This window comes from Narcine bancroftii, chromosome 1 (assembly GCF_036971445.1).
Source record: "Narcine bancroftii isolate sNarBan1 chromosome 1, sNarBan1.hap1, whole genome shotgun sequence".
Taxonomy (NCBI): domain Eukaryota; kingdom Metazoa; phylum Chordata; class Chondrichthyes; order Torpediniformes; family Narcinidae; genus Narcine; species Narcine bancroftii.
In genome coordinates, this window is record NC_091469.1 from 152,187,085 (window position 1) to 152,206,399 (window position 19,315).

The following is a 19,315-nucleotide window of genomic DNA, read 5'->3' on the forward strand; positions in this document are numbered from 1 at the left end:
CCTTACAGATAGATGGAAGGCTAAACACTGGCTCTGGTTGGACCTAGAACACAGCTCTCAGCAAACATCACACTTCCGGCATTACAGATAGAAGGAAGGCTAAACACTGGCACTGGTTGGACCTAGAACACAGCTCTCAGCAAACATCACACTTCCGGCCTTACAGATAGATGGAAGGCTAAACGCTGGCACTGGTTGGACCTAGAACACAGCTCTCAGCAAACATCACACTTCCGGCCTTACAGATAGATGGAAGGCTAAACGCTGGCACTGGTTGGACCTAGAACACAGTTCTCAGCAAACATCAGGGAAATGTTCTGGTGTGAGAGGAAATTCCTCCAATGAATCTTTCTTAAATTGTGAAAAACTTGTCCAAGGTCAGGCTAAGTTACGGATTGCCTTAACTTAATTATTCAGAGGAAGATCGAAGCTTGAGGAACTCAGACTGGGGGGTCAGGATCTAAATGTTAATCGTTGTTGCGCGGGACTGGAAACTGCTCTGGTGGAGAGCCATGGCCAACAAGGATGAACATTCTGTGATGAAACCACTCTACGAGTCGGGCCCAGGAGTGATACACAAGGAAGGTCGGAAGTTTAGAACATACTTGTACAGGGGAGTGATTTGGAATTGGGTCACAGATCAACCATGACCTCGTGGAGTAGAGGTACAGGGCCAATAGGGTTGTATAGAGCACATTGTTGTTGCAAAGTCATCAGCGTTCTTGCTATTTAACCAATGAAAGCAGAAAATGCAGAAGCTGAACTGTGGCTAATGACACGGTCTTGGGTGTCATGATCATGGCTCACGCCATCACAAGCCGCGCCCTTGCCCCCCTCCCCCCCCCCCTCCATCCATAGCTCCCACTGCTTGCAAATGTAGCCAGACTCATCCCACCCTGGCCACTTTCTTCATATTCCCTCCCCCCCCCCACCCCCCCACCCACCCCCCATCAAGAAGAAGATTCACTTCCAGGTTAAGGGAGTGTTTCTTTCCTGTTATTAGGATCTTGAATGAAGTGCACAAAGAAATGATCTGTGTCATCTGGTCGCTCTCTTTCACTCTGCACTTCTGCTGTACTATGTTTGATGTCCGGCTGGACTGCTCGCAAAACCAATCACTGCATCTTGGTACATGTGACAAACTATAGAACTGGAGATTTGCGATGAATGCAAGTTAATGGAAACAAGGTACGAGCTCCTGGAGAGGTTGGAAAGACCACAGGCTCACCTTTGTGAATTAACCCACAGGGGTCTGAACTGTGCTCTCTAGATGCACAAGGCATTTGTGTCAAAATGGTCAAAGTGACGAATTACACAAAGCTCAGAGCTAACCAGCAAAGGCGTTACCTTGGAGATGCCTCATTCAACTTGAGGAGTTTTATACAAATGGCAGCATTTATTCATTTAAAATGTTCCAACAAAAAAAACATTGGGTACGAACCAATGAGGATTCCTTGTTTAGAACAGATGAACACACCAATTTAAATATTGGCACAAAAGCAGTCATCCAATGTAATGGGATCAGATCTATTTAACACAATCCTCATATTTGGATCAAGAAACCTCATTCCAGATACAATATACAACATGCTCATTTTAAATATAACTAGAAAATCTTTAATGAGAAGAGGCAACGTCTAAAAATTAAACCGCACTTAGTGCAAGACACAAACCACAGTCAATATTGTTGAATTGAGGTCATTAAATTAAATCTTTCACAGTTTTTAGAAAATGAATCATCGGTAAAATACCCAACATGAAAAGAAATTGTACTTTTTTAAAAAAAGGTTTGGTACAGATGAATCCGAAGTTGTCAGAACTTCAGGTTTTTAAGGTAAGATGGGAATGTTTCCATACATTTATGAGGTTATGAAGCTTTCAGTGTATGCCAGGAACAATGGTTCACATTGGTCGAATAAGTCACACCGTTTTAAAATGCAAAGACGTCGAGGATTCTTAATTGACATTCCCATGACTCACCCTATTCACAGAATCGAGTCAAATTTATTAATGTTCAAATTCTATTGATATTTCCATGGGACAGGAACACCAGCGAAGAAAGCAGAGGTCTCACATTCCATCGAATTGGAAAGAGAGGTAATGAAATCGACTGGTTTCAGTTTGTCATTGCATTATTTGGTGCTTTGGAGGTTGAATTGTGTCCTATTTCTGACCAGATCATGAACCAGCGGCCTTGGTTATGATCCACTTCAATGCTAAGCAATAGGCCCATGAGCACAGCAGAGGTCCAATTCCTATAAAATGATAAAAAGCAAGCGCATACTGGATCCACACTATTTGCACTTGAGGTGCGCGCACAGTGCATTTCCAGGCCACAAACCCACAAGTACACGTACTCTCCAGGGCATTTTTACACATTAATAGAGACGTTCACACACACACACACATATATATTTACAGACACACACTCACCCACCCGCACTGGCATCTCAAGAGCTTCTATGTATAGGCCCACTCCATACTAAATATTATCCAGCAAATTATCACAAGTTGCAAATAGCACACATTTACGTGGTTGTGCTTTATCTGTTTTTACAAAAATAATTAAAAATAAACTTTTAAATAATTCACAATGTCATTCCTGCTAAAATTAACCGACGCACTCAAGTGGTACTTAATATATGGCTTTTTGTACAACTTTAGTTAAAATATACATCTAAGACATAATTCAAATATAAATGTACAAAATATGTAAACTCATACAGCAGTTAATTTTTTTGTTGAAATATAATACATTTTAATACATGTTCCCAGTTTAACCTCAAACGTATCCTTTGCTTCGGGATTATCTGCATTTGGCTCATTAGCTACAACATTCTTGGAGAGTCATCATCTTCGTCACTGAAGCTGCTTTTGAAACACATCTGGAACAAGAGAAGGGCAAGCAGGTCATGGCTGGCATAGAGCTACAGAGGAGGCACATGAGATACTGTAGATGCCGGAATCTGGAGCCAACAAAAATAATGGCTGGCATGGTTAGCGTGAGGAGTGGCAGAATGCTATTACAGTGCCTGCAGTCCGGGTTCGATTTTGACACCGCCTGCGAGGAGTTTGTATGTTCTCCCCATGTCTGCGGGAGTTTCCTCCAGGTGCTCCGATTTCCTCCCACCTTTCAAAGCAGAAGGGAGCTGAAGGTAAATTGGCCGTATCTGGGAGGCACGGGCTCACAGGCTGAAAGGGCAGGTTACTTTTGCTGTATCTAATATTAAAAATTTGAATTTAAAATTTAAATTTTAAAAAGTCACGAGGTGAAGTCTTAAAGTTTTGAGACATTTTCAAGTCCCAATGAAGTTTTGATGGAGGATTTCAGCCTTAACCATTCTTTCTCCCTCTGATGCTGCCCGACCTGCTGAGACCCTCAAGCGCAGTGATTTTCAAACTTTTTCTTTCCACTCACATGCCACTTTAAGTATTCCCCATGCCATAGGTGCTCTGTGTTTGAAAATCCACTGCTTTAATCGTCCCTCATTGACTCGTTATGTGCAGGGTTTCAGAACTCCAAAGGAAATGGGCCAATGACAATTTTTCTCCAGCTAAATATTTCAGTAACATTTGGGCCTAGAGCAGAGATTCTCAACCTTCCCTTCCCTCTCACATCCCACCTTAAGCAATCCCTTACTGATCACAGAGCACCGATGGCATAGGGATTACTTAAGGTGATATGCGAGTGGAAAGAAAAAGTTTGAAAGCCACTGCGCTTGAGGGTCTCAGCAGGTCGGGCAGCATCAGAGGGTGATGAAGTGAACATAAAGTGGTTTAACTAGCACCATTTCACTAGATTTTTTTTAATAACTTGATTTAGCTTCACAAGAACACCAAACAGAATTTAATGCTGAATCATATCAGGGACTACTGAGAGAGAATTTAAAAACAAGCATTGATAGGTTTTAAGGAGCTAATAGCAGCACCCACTTCCTCAGGAGGTTGTGGGCAACCATTATGACAACATTTTACAGGAAGACAATTGAGACTGTCCTGTCTGGCGGAGTCATTTGTGTGGTACGGTAGCTGCAAAGCATCGGGCTGGAAGTCAACACAGAGGTTCATGGAAAGGGCCAGGAAGATCACTGTGGTCTCCCTTTCCTCTACTGGTAATCTTCACTGGGAGCGTTGCTTAAATTGGGCTCAAAACATTACTGATGAACCCTGCCGTACATAACACAGTATCTTTGACCCACTACCATCAGGAAGGAGATACAGGAGCATCAAGATCAGGACTGCCAGGCTGGGAAATAAATTCTTCCCACAGGCTGTGAGATTTGAAATCTTGGATATCTTATCAATTACAGAGTAAATAATTCAGAATAATTTGATATTTATTTTAGAATATAGCACAGTACAGGCCTTTCAATCCACAATCTTGTGCCAACCTATTTAAACCTACTCAACAATCTAAACCTTTCTGATCTCACACCCATAAACCCCTATTTTTCTTGCATCTATTCCCTGTCCAAGAGTGTTTTAAATGTCCCTATTGTACCAGCCTCCACCCCCACCCCCAGCAATGCACACTCGGCATCCACTGTTCTGACTTCGCCCCTAAACATTTCCTCCCTTCACATTGGGTGTTTGCTATTATCACTCTGGGAAAAGATGCTGGCTGTCCACCTTTTCAATGCCTCTGACAGTCTTATAGACCTTTATTAAGTCCTCTCTCATCCTTCTTCAATCCAAAGAGAAAAGCACTAGCTCGGTTAACCTTCTCTCATGGGACACATTCTCCAATCCAGGCAAAATCCTGGTAAATCTCCTCTGCAGCCTCTCCATAGCTTCCACGTCCTTCCTGCGATGAGGTGATCAGAAGTGAACGCAATTACTCAGGAGGACCAGTAACAACCACCCTCCACTCCACATCAATAACTATGTCGTGGAGAGAGTGGAGAGCACCAGGTTCCTTGGAGTTCACTTAACCTATCATCGACCCTCAATATATCCTCTCTCTTTTTTAAAATTTTTTTATTTTTCACACCATAAATCACATTAGCCATGATATACACTATTTCTTTTTCACACATATACAGTGACTTTAATATATCCTCTCTTGAAGGTGCAACAGCCACTCCACTTCCTGAGAAGTCTGAAGCGAGCAAGTCTACCAGCCCCCACCATGTCAACCTTCTTTCGGAGCTCTATCGAGAGCACCCTAGTCAATTGTAGGGAAATGATTTGGAGGTTAATCCACAGGACAAGAGTGGCAGAGAGGATCGCTGTCGTCTCCCTTCCCCCCCCCATTTGATAAGTAAAGGCTCTGCTTGGCCTGCAGGAAAAAGGAATCTGAGGGTTGCATATACTCTACTCTGAAAATAAAGCTACACTTTGGTCCACTGACACAGTTTCATCTGGTTTTAAATGCACAGTCAGATGATAATAAACTTGAACTTGAATATTTTGTTGGAGAGGCCACAGTGATAACCACTGTACCCTCATACACCTATCTAAGAGTGCAAATAAAGTGGTTTAACTAGCACCATTTCAGGTGATCCTGCTGGTCACAGATGATTAACTCCACAAATCCTGGTTACAATAAGCACAGATAATGCGAATGGTGCATATCCCATCAGAAAGTGCCGGAAGTGGTCAAATGATTGTGGTCAACTTCACAAATAACTGTCTTGAACAACTATTCTCCACTAACAACACATGGAAATAACTCTGCATGAGAAGCTTCACTTCCAAGTAACTTTCAATCGAGTTTATGAACAGTCTTTTTCTTTACACTGGTAATGAAGGGTTTGCTTTGCTATTCAATGATTTGGCCAATCCCTCAATTGGCTGGGAGAAATGCCCAGAAACTGAAGGGAAAATACCACAGAAAGAGGTTATCAGGCAATGGAAAATTGCTCACCTCTCTCCTGCAAAGTCTATACCACATGCCTCGCTTCGGAGGGGGCTCTGGCTTCTTGTTGTCCAGGTCTGGTGATAAAGTCCCGTCATTCCCATACGTGTTCACTTCTTTAAAACATTCTGTGTCAATCATCTGCAAGACAATGACAAAAAAAAACCCAGCTCAATAATAAAGAATAAATTGCCCATCTTTCTGATAACTACTCTTGTGAAGTGGACATTGGTGACATTTATTGCACTCAGCTGATGGATATTTAAGCAGGTAGCTCAGCAGTGATCGAGTAACCACCAGGACGTGGGCTCCCACAAAACCAGCAGGCCGAGGCCTGATTCACAGGCTCATCAAAAATAAGGAAAACCAGCTTTCAACATCAATAAAACAAACAACCGGTGCAATTTCCCAAGTGGAGCAGCATCAGAAAAAGATCCATCATTCTTTCTGGATAGAACTCTTCATCGAGATCGATGCTGCTCGATTCCCCTAGCAGATTCTGGATAGAACTCTTAATCGAGATCGATGCTGCTCGATCCCCCCCAGCAGATTGCTTCCTCCTCCAGATTCCAGCATCTTCAGTCTCCGTAACTCCATCTTTCCAAGCCAGGAGAATTAAACCCCACCTTCCAGTGGTGCACCACTTCTCTGACTTCTGGGCCTCGTGCACGAGGACAGAGAGGCTTTGGAGAGAACTGATGGCTGCATACGGAGGCTGGAGGAGCTGAGATGGAGAATAGAGGAGACTCGATGTTTAAAAAAAAATCAATGTCTTAAAAGGTGAAAAATAGAGAAAATATTCCAGTAAACACTCATAATAATCTGAGGAGATGGTTCTCAAAACTGATCAGTCAAAAGATTAACTTTTTATAAATGTATTTATTATTTAAAATTTAGATATTCAGCAAGGTGACAGGCCCATTTGGCCCACGAGCCCGTGCCACCCAATTACACCTATCTGACCTACATCCCCCGGTACGTTTTGAAGGGTGGAGGAAACCGTAACACCCAGAGGAAACCCATGAAGGCACAGGGAGAAGGTAGAAACCTCGGTCCCGATCGCTGGCATTGTGTTAACTGCTACGCTAATTGTGCCGCCCTGAATGGAAAGATAAATGAGGTGGTGGAAAAAGATTGGTTCAATGAACAGAAAGAAATAGCAGCAATATGGGGAAGGAACAAGTGAGTGGGGCTGACTGCTCTTTCAAAGGATTCACTGTGCCACGTTCCTTGACATCTGGCTTCTGACAACATCAGCTGCCCGTCTGCCCACAAATCGATTTACCTCATTTTGCCAAGGAATAGAGACACTGCCAGTGACAAACTTAGAGTAGAAGTCATCGTCTGTCGGATCCAGGTTTACCCCTTTGACGGTGGAGAACTGCTCGATGTCCAAGACGTCTTTGCAGTACACGGCTCTGGGCTGTAAAGCAAAGAAACATTGAGCATCTTTCCTGGGCAACTGTAACAACTTTGTTCACGTCCAGATTGAGTCACACACAGAGCCAAAACCCACAAGACAGGTAAAAAAGATGCATTTACGAGAAAGCGAAACTGAGAAAGCTTATGTATTTATCAGCAGGGAAAGAATGGTCTGTTTGTCTACTGTGCAATGTGTGAACTTTGCAGCAGAAATCTGTTTTTAATTGTGTGGTTTAGGTCAGTTCTGGTTCCATCAATATCATTCCCATATAAAGCAGAAGACTGCAGGTTAAGCATAGTTTTTAGACCAGTGGTTCTTAATTAACTTTTAATTTAGACATACAGCGGTAACAGGCCCTTCCATCCCATGAGCCGCTATCGCCCAAATACCCTGATATACCTACAACCCCCGTATGTTTTGGAGGATGGGAGGAAACTGGAGCACCCAGAGGACCCCATGCACACACGGGGTGAATATGCAAACTTGTTACAGATTTGAACCCAAGTCGCCGGCACTGTAAGTGCGTTTTCAACCTTTTCCCATAGAATGAGACGGAAAGACCTTCCAGGATCACCAGCAGGATTTTTGTTTTGGTGGAAAAATTCTTTGAGAATTTGTGTTTTGCCATCAAATTTACAAACTCGTCTCAGATGTTACTTGTTTTTTTTTATGATCAATAAACAGAATTCAACAGCACTAAAAAAGGTCCTTTGGCCAAACTTGTCCATGCCGACCATCGAGAATAATTTGTCCTGGCCATGGGCTGCCTATAACCTATAGACCACTGGGGAGTCTCCAAGATGAGTAGGCATCCTTCTGTCTCAGAAGACAATGGTAGTGCCATGGATAGTTGGTTTTAGAGAAGCATCTGGAATGGCTCAAAAGAACCACTCTGGCGTGACAGTCTCTGCCTCAATTGCTGCAGATGAAGTCGGAATGATGGGTTGTGGTCGACTGGCTCAGTTGTCTCTGTTTCCTCCATGTCCTCTTGTCCTCCAGCTGGCGGGTCCGATTTTCCTCACCGCTCTTCATGTCCTTTCTGACTGCGCTTCTTGACTATGTGTCAGGAAATACTGGCTCAAACTGACACTGCAGAGGGGAGTTCCCAGAGTGCTGCATGACCAGAAATTCAGAGGATTTTTCTGATCAAGACCACAGAACATTACAGCACAGGCCCTTCGGCTCACGATGTTGTGCTGACCTATATAAACTTTCCCGACACACCCATAACCCTCTTTTACTTGCATCCACGTGCCTTATCTACTAGTCTTTTAAACGACCCTATTGTACCAGCCTCCACCACCACCCCTGGCAATGCATTGCAGGCATCCACTACTCTCTGTGTTTAAAAAAAACTTACATCTTCCCTAAATTTTCCTCCCTTTACTTTGGAATTTGCTCATCTCACCCCGGGAAAAAGGTGCTGGCTATGCCTCTCATAATCTTACAGACCTCTATTAAGTCTCCTCTCATCGTTCTTCACTCCAAAGAGAAAAGCCTTAGCTCTGTTAACCTTGCCTCATGAGACACTTTCTTCAATCCAGGCAACATCCTGCTAAATCTTCTCTGCACCACCTCCAAAGCTTCCACATCTTTCTTGTCATGAGGCAACCAGGACTGAACATGATATTCCAAGTGTGGTCCAACCAGAGGTTTATAGAGCTGCAACATTACCTCATAATAAATGATGGCCTCAAGGATCTGGTGGACAGAATAGTTCCAGTGGGTCTATTTTGAAGATATCTCTGATGTTGCCCCTAAACGTTCTTCCACTCACCTTAAACAGATGTCCTTTGGTCACTGCTGCTCTGGGTAAAAGGTACTGGTTGCCCACCATGTCAATGTCTCTCAATCTTAAACACTACATTAATGCAGCTTAACTCTAAGTAAATACTGACTGGGACTCTGGGATAAAGTCCATTGCTTCTTTTCACAATAGCAAGATAGAAGGTCAGAAGTTAGGAGTTCGTATGTTCTCCCTGTGACCAAGTGGGTGCCCCCATCCCTGGGTGCTCCCGTTTCCTCCAGGTTTGTATGTTAATTGGCTGTCGTAAATTGCTCTGATTGTGAATGGGTAGAAGTTGGGGGAAGTTGAAGGGAATGGGAGGGGAATAAAAATGGGAACAATGTAGGATGAGTGTCAATGTGTGGTTGGTGGGCACGAGTGATTCTATGGGTTGAAAGGCCTATTTCCATGTTGTATGACTCAATAACTCTGTGACTCCAAGGCAAAGAGTTAATCAAATCAATGAGGGAAATAGTAGTCAAAGTTATCCACCTTCCAAAGGTTGCACACCCCAAAGGACACAGATGTAGTTTTATCAGTTGAATGAATGCACAGATCCACATGGTTAGAATGTTCATCATAACCTAGGGTCCTTTTTTACATTGAACACGACAACACAGAAATAGGCCCTTCATCCCAGCTGGTCCATGTCAAACTATTATTCCACCCATCCCATTGATCAGCTCCCGAACCATATTGCTCCAATGTACCTCTCCAAATTTCTATTAAATGTAAAAACCAAACCCACATCCATCACCTCCGCTGGCAGCTCATTCCACACTCTCACTGCTCTCTGAGTGAAGAAGGTCCCCCTTAAACATTTCATCTTTCACCTTTAACCCATGACCTGTAGTGTATCACCCAAAAAACCTGTTTGCATTTACTCTCTCTATACCCCTTATAATTTTGTGCACCTCTATCAAATCTCCCCTTATTCTCTGATACTCCAGGGAATAAAGTCCCAACCTATTCAATCTTTCCCTGTAACTCAGCTCTTCATGTCCCCAAGACATCCTTGTAAATTTTTTCTGCACTTTTTTCCATCTCATTGCTTGTTAAGGAGGACATTACTGCCGTGAGGTGGCAGGATGGTATGGAGGGATCGAGGGATCGACCAGTGAGGCTGTTTGGGTGGAATTGAGGGGTGGAGGAGGCAAGAGGGTGCTAATAGGGGTGTATTACAGACCACCAAATGGGCCAAGAAAATTAGAGGAACAAATTTGTAGGGAGATAACATATATGTATGAAAATCATAAGGTAGTGATCATGGGAGATTTTAACTTCCCACACATTGATTGGGATACCCATACAGTTAGAGGGCTGGATGGGCTGGAGTTCGTTAAATGTGCTCAGGATTGTTTTCTAAATCAGTTAGTAGAAGAACCGACTCGGGATGGTGTAATACTGGATCTCCTGTTAGGGAACGAGCTAGGTCAGGTAGCGGACATTAATGTTGGATAACCAATTGGGTCTAGTGATCATAATTCTGTTAGTTTTAGGGTAGTTTTAGGGAAGAGCAAGGAGAGGTCTAAAGTTGAGGTTCTGGATTGGAAAAGAGCAAATTTTGAAAGAATAAGAATGGATTTGGGGAGTATTGAGTGGGACAGGATATTTTCAGGTAAGGATGTTAATGAAAAATGGAGGATATTCAAAAAAGAAATTTTGAGGGTACAGAGTAGTTATGTCCCAGTGTGGATCAAAGGAAAGGCTGGAAGTCATAGGGAGACTTGGTTTTCGAGGAATATTGGAAATTTGGTTAGGAGAAAAAGGGAGGTGTACAAGAGGTATAAAGAGCAGGGAGCTGAGAAGTTGAAGGAGGACTACAAGGAGTGTAGAAGGAATCTTAAGAAAGAAATTAGAAAGGCCAAAAAAAGGCATGAAGAGGCTTTGGCCGACAGAGTAAAAATAAATCCAAAGGGTTTCTATAAGTACATTAAAAGTAAAAGATTAGTGAGAGATAAAATTGGACCCCTTGTAGATAGCGAGGGTAGGCTGAGTGAGAAGTCTGAGGAAATGGGGGAAATTTTGAATGATTTCTTTGCCTCGGTATTCACTAGGGAAAAAAATGTTGAACCAGTTGAAGTAAAGAAAAATAGTGGGGGGGTCATGAAACATATAAGGATAAATGAGGAGGTAGTGATGGCTGTGTTAAAAAAGATAAAGGTGGATAAATCTCCCGGACCGGACAAAATATTCCCTAGGACACTCAGGGAGGCTAGTGGACAGTTCGTGGGGCCATTAACAGAGATATTTAGGATGTCACTGGCCACGGGGGTGGTGCCAAAGGATTGGAGGGTGGCGCATGTAGTTCCTCTGTTTAAGAAAGGGTCCAAATGCAAACCTGGGAATTATAGGCCTGCAAGTCTGACGTCTGTGGTGGGCAAGTTGATGGAAAGTGTTCTGAGGGATGTTATTTACAAATTTTTGGAGGTACAGGGATTGATAGGGAGTAATCAGCATGGTTTTTTCAGGGGTAGATCATGCTTGACAAACCCCTTCTTCGAAGGGGTTACAAAAAAGGTTGATGAAGGGAAAGCTGTGGATGTTGTCTATTTGGACTTTAGTAAAGCTTTTAACAAAGTTCCCCACAGGAGGTTAGGAAAAAAGGTGGAGGCATTAGGTATAAATAAAGAGGTAGTGAAATAGATTCAGCAGTGGTTGGATGGGAGGTGTCAGAGAGTAGTGGTAGAAAATTGTTTGTCCAATTGGAGGCCGGTGACTAGTGGAGTTCCTCAGGGTTCGGTCCTGGGTCCACTATTATTTGTTATATATATTAACGATCTGGATGTAGGGGTGGAGAATTGGATAAGCAAGTTTGCAGATGACACAAAGATTGGTGGTGTTGTGGACAGTGAGGTAGATTACCGTAGATTAAAAGATGATTTAGGAAGGCTGGAGGTGTGGGCTGAGAAATGGCTGATGGAATTTAATACAGATAAATGTGAGGTGCTACATTTTCGAAAGGCAAATTTAAATAGGTCATATACATTGAATGGTAGACAATTGAGGAGTGCAGAGCAACAAAGGGATTTAGGAGTTATGGTAAATAGTACCCTCAAGGCTGATACTCAGGTAGATGGTGTGGTGAAGAAGGCATTTGGAATGTTGGCCTTCATAAATCGGAGTATTGAATTCAAGAGTAGGGAGGTTATGATGAAATTGTACAAGGCATTGGTGAGGCCAAATTTGGAGTACTGTGTACAGTTTTGGTCACCAAATTATAGGAAAGATATAAACAAAATAGAGAGAGTGCAGAGAAGGTTCACGAGAATGTTGACAGGATTTCAGGGTCTGAGTTACAGGGAAAGGTTGTGCAGACTGGGGCTTTTTTCTCTGGAGCGTAGAAGATTGAGAGGGGACTTGATAGAGGTGTTTAAGATTTTAAAAGGGACAGACAGAGTAAATGTGGATAGGCTTTTTCAATTAAAAAAGGGGGAGATTCAAACTAGAGGACATGGTTTAAGATTGAAGGGGGAAAATTATAAGGGGAACATGAGGGGAAATTTCTTTACGCAGTGGGTGGTGGGGATGTGGAATGAGCTTCCGGCAGACGTGGTCGAGGCGGGATCATTGGTTACATTTAAGGAAAGACTGGATCGTTACATGGGTAGGAGGGGACTAGAGGAGTATGGACCGGGTGCTGGTCAGTGGGACTAGGAGGGTGGGGATTTGCTACGGCATGGACTAGTAGGGCCGAACTGGTCTGTTCTGTGCTGTAAGTGGTTATATGGTTATATTGATATCTTTCCTGAAGGTTGGTAACCAAAACTGCACATAATACTCTAAGTAGGACCTCACCAATATCTTGTACATCTTTACCACAACATCCCAATTCCTGTTCTCAATGCTTTGATTTATGAAGGTCAAAGTGCCAAATGCTCTCATTATGACCCTATCTATCCATGATAACTCTTCAAAGAAATTATGTATCTTGTCCCAGATCCTTGTACTCTACCACACACCTCAGTTCCCTACCATTTACCTTGCAGGTCCTACCTTGGTATGCCCTCCCGAAGTGCAACACCTTACACTTGTTCACATTAAATTCCATCTGCCATTTTGCAGTCCATTTTCCCAGCTAGTCCAGATCCTACAGCAAGCTTTGAAAATCCTCACTGTCCTCAACACCCCCAATCTTAATGTCAACTGCACATTTGCCACATTATCATCCAGATAATTGATACAGGTGACAAACAACAAGACCTAGCACCAATCCTTGAGGCAGACCATTAGTCATAGGCGTCTAGTCAGAGAGGCAATCAACTACCCTTCTCTGGTTCTCCCACAAATCAAATATTTCATTCAATTTAGTACCTCATCCTAAATACGTAGCGACTGAACCTTCTTGACGAACTGTCCATGCAGGACCTTGTCAAAGGTCTTACTAATGTCCATGTAGTCAAAATCCCTGGAACATTACAGCACAGAAGAAGGCCTCTTTGGCCCTACTAGTCTGTACCAAACCATTTTTTTTTGCTTCGTCCCACTGACACACCCTCCATACCCTCTCTCTCCCATCCATGTACCTGTCCAAATTCCTCTTAAATGTTAAAATTGAGCCTGCATTCATCACTTCAGCAGGAAGCACATTCCACACCCCCACCATTCTGTGTGAAAAGGTGCCCCCTAAACTTTTCTCCTTTCACTCTTAACCCATATCCTCTGGTTTGTATCTCATCTACCCTCAGTGGAAAAAGCCCCCTCATAATTTTAAATTCTACGCTCCAGGGAATAAAGTCCTGACCTGTTTAACCTTTCCCTGTAACTCAGTTCCTGAAGTCCATGAAACATCCTCGTACATCTTCTCTGGACTCTTTCTATCTAATTGATATCTTTCCTGTAGTTAGGTGATCAAAATTGTACACAATGCTCCAAATTTGGCCTCACCAATGTATTTTACAACTTTACCATAACATCCCAACTCCTGTACTAAATACTTTGATTCATGAAGGCCAAGATTCCAAAAGTCCTCTTTACAACCCTATCCACCTGTGACACCACTTTCAGGGAATTATGTATCTGCATTCCCAGATCTCTCTGTTCTGCCGCACTCCTCAGTGCCCAACTGTTTACCGTGCATTTCCTTTCTTGGTTTGTCCTTCCAAAATGCACATCTTACACTTTTCTGCATTAAATTCTATCTGTTATTTTTCAGTCCATTTTTCAGGGCTAAGTTCTTTCAGTCCATCAACTTCCCTAGTAACCTTGATTGGTTAGCAATGACCCATCACGCACAAAGCAATGATGTCTAAGCACAATTAGTTCCTGTTTATCCAAATATTTATATATCCAGATCTCTCAAGATACTTACCAATAACTTACCCACTACTGATGTCAGGCTCACTGGCTGACGGTTACTCGAATTATTCCTCGAGCCTTTCTCGAAGATCCTTTGATCTTCCAGAACCTCATCCATGGCCAAGGATGTTTTAAATATCTCCTCTTGGGCTTCTGCCATTTCTGTACTAGCTTCACTCAAGGTCTGAGGGACTATCTTGTCAGACCCTGGGGATCTCTCCACCTTTATTTGCAAGCCTTTAATCTCTATCATGTCCAAGACAGCACCACTATTTTGCCTCATTTCTATGGACTCCGGGTCCATCTCCTGAGTAAATAACCATGCAAAAATCTGTTTTATTCACATCTTTCACACACTTACATCTGGAACAAAGGGAGGGTCCAACATGTTCGCCTCCAGTCTTTTGAAATTGATGTGTCGAAATATGGGATGTTGCTTCACCTCAGCGGCTCCTCCTCCCTGACAGCCCAATCGCCCCTTTGTTTCTTTCGCCAGTAACTGCAAAAGGCAATTGGCGCACACAAGAGTTTGGAATCAGCCAATGTCAGTTGCACGTTAGCAATCATTAACTACTTGTAACCGGATGCCTATTGTCAACTACAATGTCAATATTTAATTAAAACATTACACAAGGATGGGACACTGGTTACTACCTACTTCCAATTGCCTGTGGAAGTGGGGTGGCAGGACACTTGCCTGAACTGCACGGTGCGGTAAAAGGTTTTGATACCACTCGGTGGCTTGCTCCGTCATTTCAAAGGAGATTAAAGAGACTTCCACATCGATGTGGATCTAGAGTCACTTTAGACGACTAGAACAAGACAGCATTTTACTTTACCCAAGTGAAACGAACAAAATTGCAATTTTACATTCACCATTACCTATGCCAGTTCATTTTATGAAGCTCCCAAATGGCCATTTGAAACATTTCTGCATTAGTCAGTCTGCGAATTCAGATTTCGATTTATTGTCAGAGTACATACATGGCATCACATATAACCCTGAGTTTCTTTCTCCTGCAGGTGAGGGAGAATTCCTACTTATTGCTAGTGCAAAAACATACGCATGTAAACAGATAAAGAAATGTAAACAAACTGCACAATACAGAGAGAATAAATAAAATCAATAAAGTGCGAAAATAAGTCATTAAATGTGTTCCTGATTGAGTTTAATGTTGAGGAATCTGATGGTGGAGGGGGAGCAGCTATTCTGGAGCCTAGAGGTGCGAGTCTTGTGGCTCCTATACCCCTTTCCTGATGGCATGTGCTGGGTGGTACGGTTCCTTGATGATTCCTGCTGCTCTCCGACAGCAGCATTCCCCATAGATCAGTGGTTCTCAACCTTTTTCTTTCCACTCACATACCACTCTAAGTAATCCCTGTGCCATCAGTTCTCTGGGATTAGTAAGACGCTGCCTGACCCACCAAGTTCCACCAGCAGTCTTCAGCTCAAGGTTTCAGCATCTGCTGTCTCCTTGAATTATAAGCCCACGATGCAATTGGGCACCTAATTTCTAATGCAGAGGAGTATCTTAAATGGTAAAAATCGGTCCAATTTCAATCAAGAACCATTTGTTAAAACCAGAGGGATTATCGGGATGGATACCAACGGGCTGCTTTTCTTTACAGAGAAGTCTGAAACAATGAGATTTCCCCAAGCATGTTACCAGGACTGGAAGGCTTGAATTAGAAGGAGAAACTGAATTTGGCTGGGAATTTTCTCCCTAGTGTCGGAGGCAGAGGGGGACCTCAAGGAGGTTTATAAATTCAAGGGAGGCATAGTTTTGCCTGTGATGGGTCATTGCTCACCAATCAAGGTTACCAGGGAAGTTGATGGACTGAAAAAACTTAGCCCTGAAATCGTCATAGCCATTTTCCCTTGTGTAGGGGAATGTAAAACTAGAGGGCAAAGATTTAAGGTGTGACCTTCACAGAGTAGTGGGTAAATTAAACTGCCATCAGAAGTACAGAAAACTGCAATGTTGGAAGGATGGTGAGTCAGGTACATAGGTATAAAGGGAGATGGGCCAAACACAGATCAAAGAGACCAGTTCGGTCAAGTTGGGACAAAGGCCTTGTTTCTGTGCTGAGGGTCACTGGAGTTCCAGGGTCAGGAGGATAAATTCCTGCAGACTCTGAACACAGGAAGTAGGAGCAGGAGTCCGGCCATCTGGCCCCGCTGAACCTGCTCCACCATTCAATAAGATAGTGGCTGATCTGGCCATAGACTCAGCATTCCCTCCCCAAAGAGCTGTGGATGCCTTGTCATCAATTATATTTGAGGCTGGGAATGATTAACTCAAAGATGTGAGAAAGAGGAGAAGGAAATGCCAAGGACCAACACAACCAAAGCCTCTGTCGATGTTGGGCCACTTGTCGAGTGTTTCCCGCATTTGTTTTTCATTTCCGGTTTGCAAAATCTTTTATATTAGGTTGGCTTTCAGGGCAGGGAGATGTAGGGATGTCATTCCAGAGCTCAGGACCTTTGGCAGTTAAGGATGAGGCTACTGTTGGTGGAGCAGTAAAATCAGGGAATAATCAGAAGGCTGGAGCTAAGGAGCTCGGGGATCTTGGCAATTCGAAAGAGAACGGTATAGCCAGAGCAATTAACAATGTACAATTGAACAATCTGACTGACAGAATATTACAGCACAGAACAGGGTCTTTAGCCCACGATGTTGTGCTGACCAATGTAAACCTGTTACACAGCGTATATTTCCCTATTTAACACCCAAAACCCTCTATTGTTCTTAGATCCATATGCCTGTCTCAGGGTCTTTTGAATGTCCCTATTGTACTGGCCTCCACAAACACATCCAGTAATGCATTGCAGGCACCCACCACTCTTTGTATCCCTGACATCTCCCCTAAACTTTCCAGCACTCAGATGCCCTCTAGTATTTGCTATTGTCACTCAAGGAAAAAAGGATCCACCCAGTCCAATCCCCTCATACATCTATTAAGTCGCACTCAATGTCATCAAAACCAAGGAGCTGATTGTTGACTTCCAGGAGGGGAAAACCAGGTGTGTACAATCCAATGGTCATTGGGGGAGAAGGTGAGCAAATTTAAATTCTTGGGGTCACCAACTCAGAGGATCTTTCCTGGACCCAACACACTAACTTCCTTAGGAGTTTGCGGTGGTTTGGTTTGACACCAGAAACCCTGGCAAATTTCTACAGATGTGTGGTGGAAAGTGTGCTGACCAGCGACATCACGGTCTGCTATGAGGATACCAATACCCCTGAGTGTAAAGCCCTGCATAAAGTAGTGGACAGAGCCCAGGACATCACAGGCAAAACCCTTCCCACTATCGAGTACGCCTACGGGGAATGCAGCCGTTGGAGAGCAGCAGCAATCTTCAAGGAACCACACCACCCAGCACACGATCTTTTCTTGCTGCTGCCATCAGGAAAGAAGTATAGGTGCCACAGGAAAGAGGTATAGGTGTCACAAGATTCACACCATCAGGTTCCGGAGCAGCTGCTCCCCCTCCACCATCAGACTCCTCAACAACAAACTCAATCAGGGACTCAATTAGGGACTCGTACTTTTGCATTTTATTGTTTTTTTCCACTCTATTGCATAGTCAGTGTTTAGATTTCTTTATATGTTTATATGTGTACACTGTGTGGTTTTTTTTGCACTACCAATTAGTGGTAATTCTGCCGCGCCCATAGGGAAAAAGAATCTTAGGATTGTATGTAATGTTTCAAGTATGTATCTGACAATAAATCTGAAATCTGAATCTGAGTCATCCCTCATCCTCCCTTGCTCTAATTATGTGGCCAAAAAGCTTCGCAGGGCACCCATTTATTGGGTGGCAACAATGAGATTTTACACTGCAAGTTGCTTTGGTCTTGAAATCAGTAACACATTGTGGGCTGCTGGAGGACAGAGTGAAAAAGGGTTTAAAATCTTACTCAAAAGCAAGCCAGGCTTGCTTACCATACTACAGATGGAGCGCGTCTCCTCTGAGAACTTCTCAGAATAATCCTCCCTGTCCTCTTTCACTCGCCGGTCCACCTCTTCCCGCTTTACTTTCTCTTTACGCTTTCGGAAAGGTGACTGGCCCCGAATCATTTCGTAAAGCAGGCAGCCGAGGCCCCACCAGTCAGGGCTAAAGGAATAACGCTCGTTGTTGATGACCTCTGGTGCTGGAAGACAAACACAGTGGAGAGTAACGCACAATGCAATTCAAATCTGTGGAATTTGTTGCACAGGCCATTGTAGAGGCCAGGTCATTAGGTGTATTTAAGGCAGAGATTGCTAGGTTCCCGATTAGGAAGAAGGCCGGGCAGTGGGGCTGAGTCGTGAAATGGATCCATTTGATGGGCTGAATTTCTGCTCCTATGTCTTCTGGTCTTAATTTCCATTCTTGAGATTGATTTACTTTAGATATGAGAACAGATACATTGATTTAACCACCATTGATTTATGTCAGTGAATGATGGAAAAAGCTTGAGGATGAAGGCCCTCTGGGTTATTCATTCTTCACTGACTGTTCAGCTACCACTGTTATTAATTCAAAATTCCTTAATTGTCCTGTAATAGAACTGAACATGTAATATTATACAAAATTGCCCTCTGCCTGGCATAAGGCAAATAGTATCCATTAGTATCGCCCAGTGCCTCCTTACAGTAAGAGAAAGAGAAGTGAAAGAGAGTCCCTTCAGAGACAGTGTCGGTGGATTCATCTCCAGTGCTCCCACAGCCTCTGCCATCTCAAAAACTCTTGTTCGATCCATCGGCGACCTGAGTTCCAGATCCAAATCTCTGAAATGATCAGGGAGCCTTCAGCACCCGAGGCCTTTCGGGAGCCCTTCTAGACCTCAGCACCCCCTCGAATCCTGACTCTGATTCCTGGTTCCCATGAGGTGGTCTCCAGCAGCCCGTGCGGTTCCCCTGACCACATTAAACATTCCAGTTCACAGTATGCTTAATATGATGC

At 43.4% G+C, this 19,315-nt stretch overlaps 1 protein-coding gene across 13 annotated transcripts in view; it reads right to left on the reverse strand.

The window, feature by feature from the left end:
• Window positions 1-1,594: 1,594 nt before the first annotated feature.
• LOC138765122 (G protein-coupled receptor kinase 5-like) overlaps window positions 1,595-19,315 on the reverse strand; it is a 203,458-nt gene continuing 185,737 nt past the window's right edge. For all 13 annotated transcript variants that reach the window (XM_069941964.1, XM_069941908.1, XM_069941941.1 and 10 more), the window contains 5 exons: window positions 18,313-18,521; window positions 14,726-14,863; window positions 7,143-7,280; window positions 5,867-5,998; window positions 1,595-2,885 (listed from right to left, as the gene is read on the reverse strand). In XM_069941964.1, the coding sequence (XP_069798065.1) occupies window positions 2,829-2,885; window positions 5,867-5,998; window positions 7,143-7,280; window positions 14,726-14,863; window positions 18,313-18,521 (674 nt within the window). In that variant the 3' untranslated portion in view covers window positions 1,595-2,828. The remainder of the gene's footprint in view (window positions 2,886-5,866; window positions 5,999-7,142; window positions 7,281-14,725; window positions 14,864-18,312; window positions 18,522-19,315) is intronic.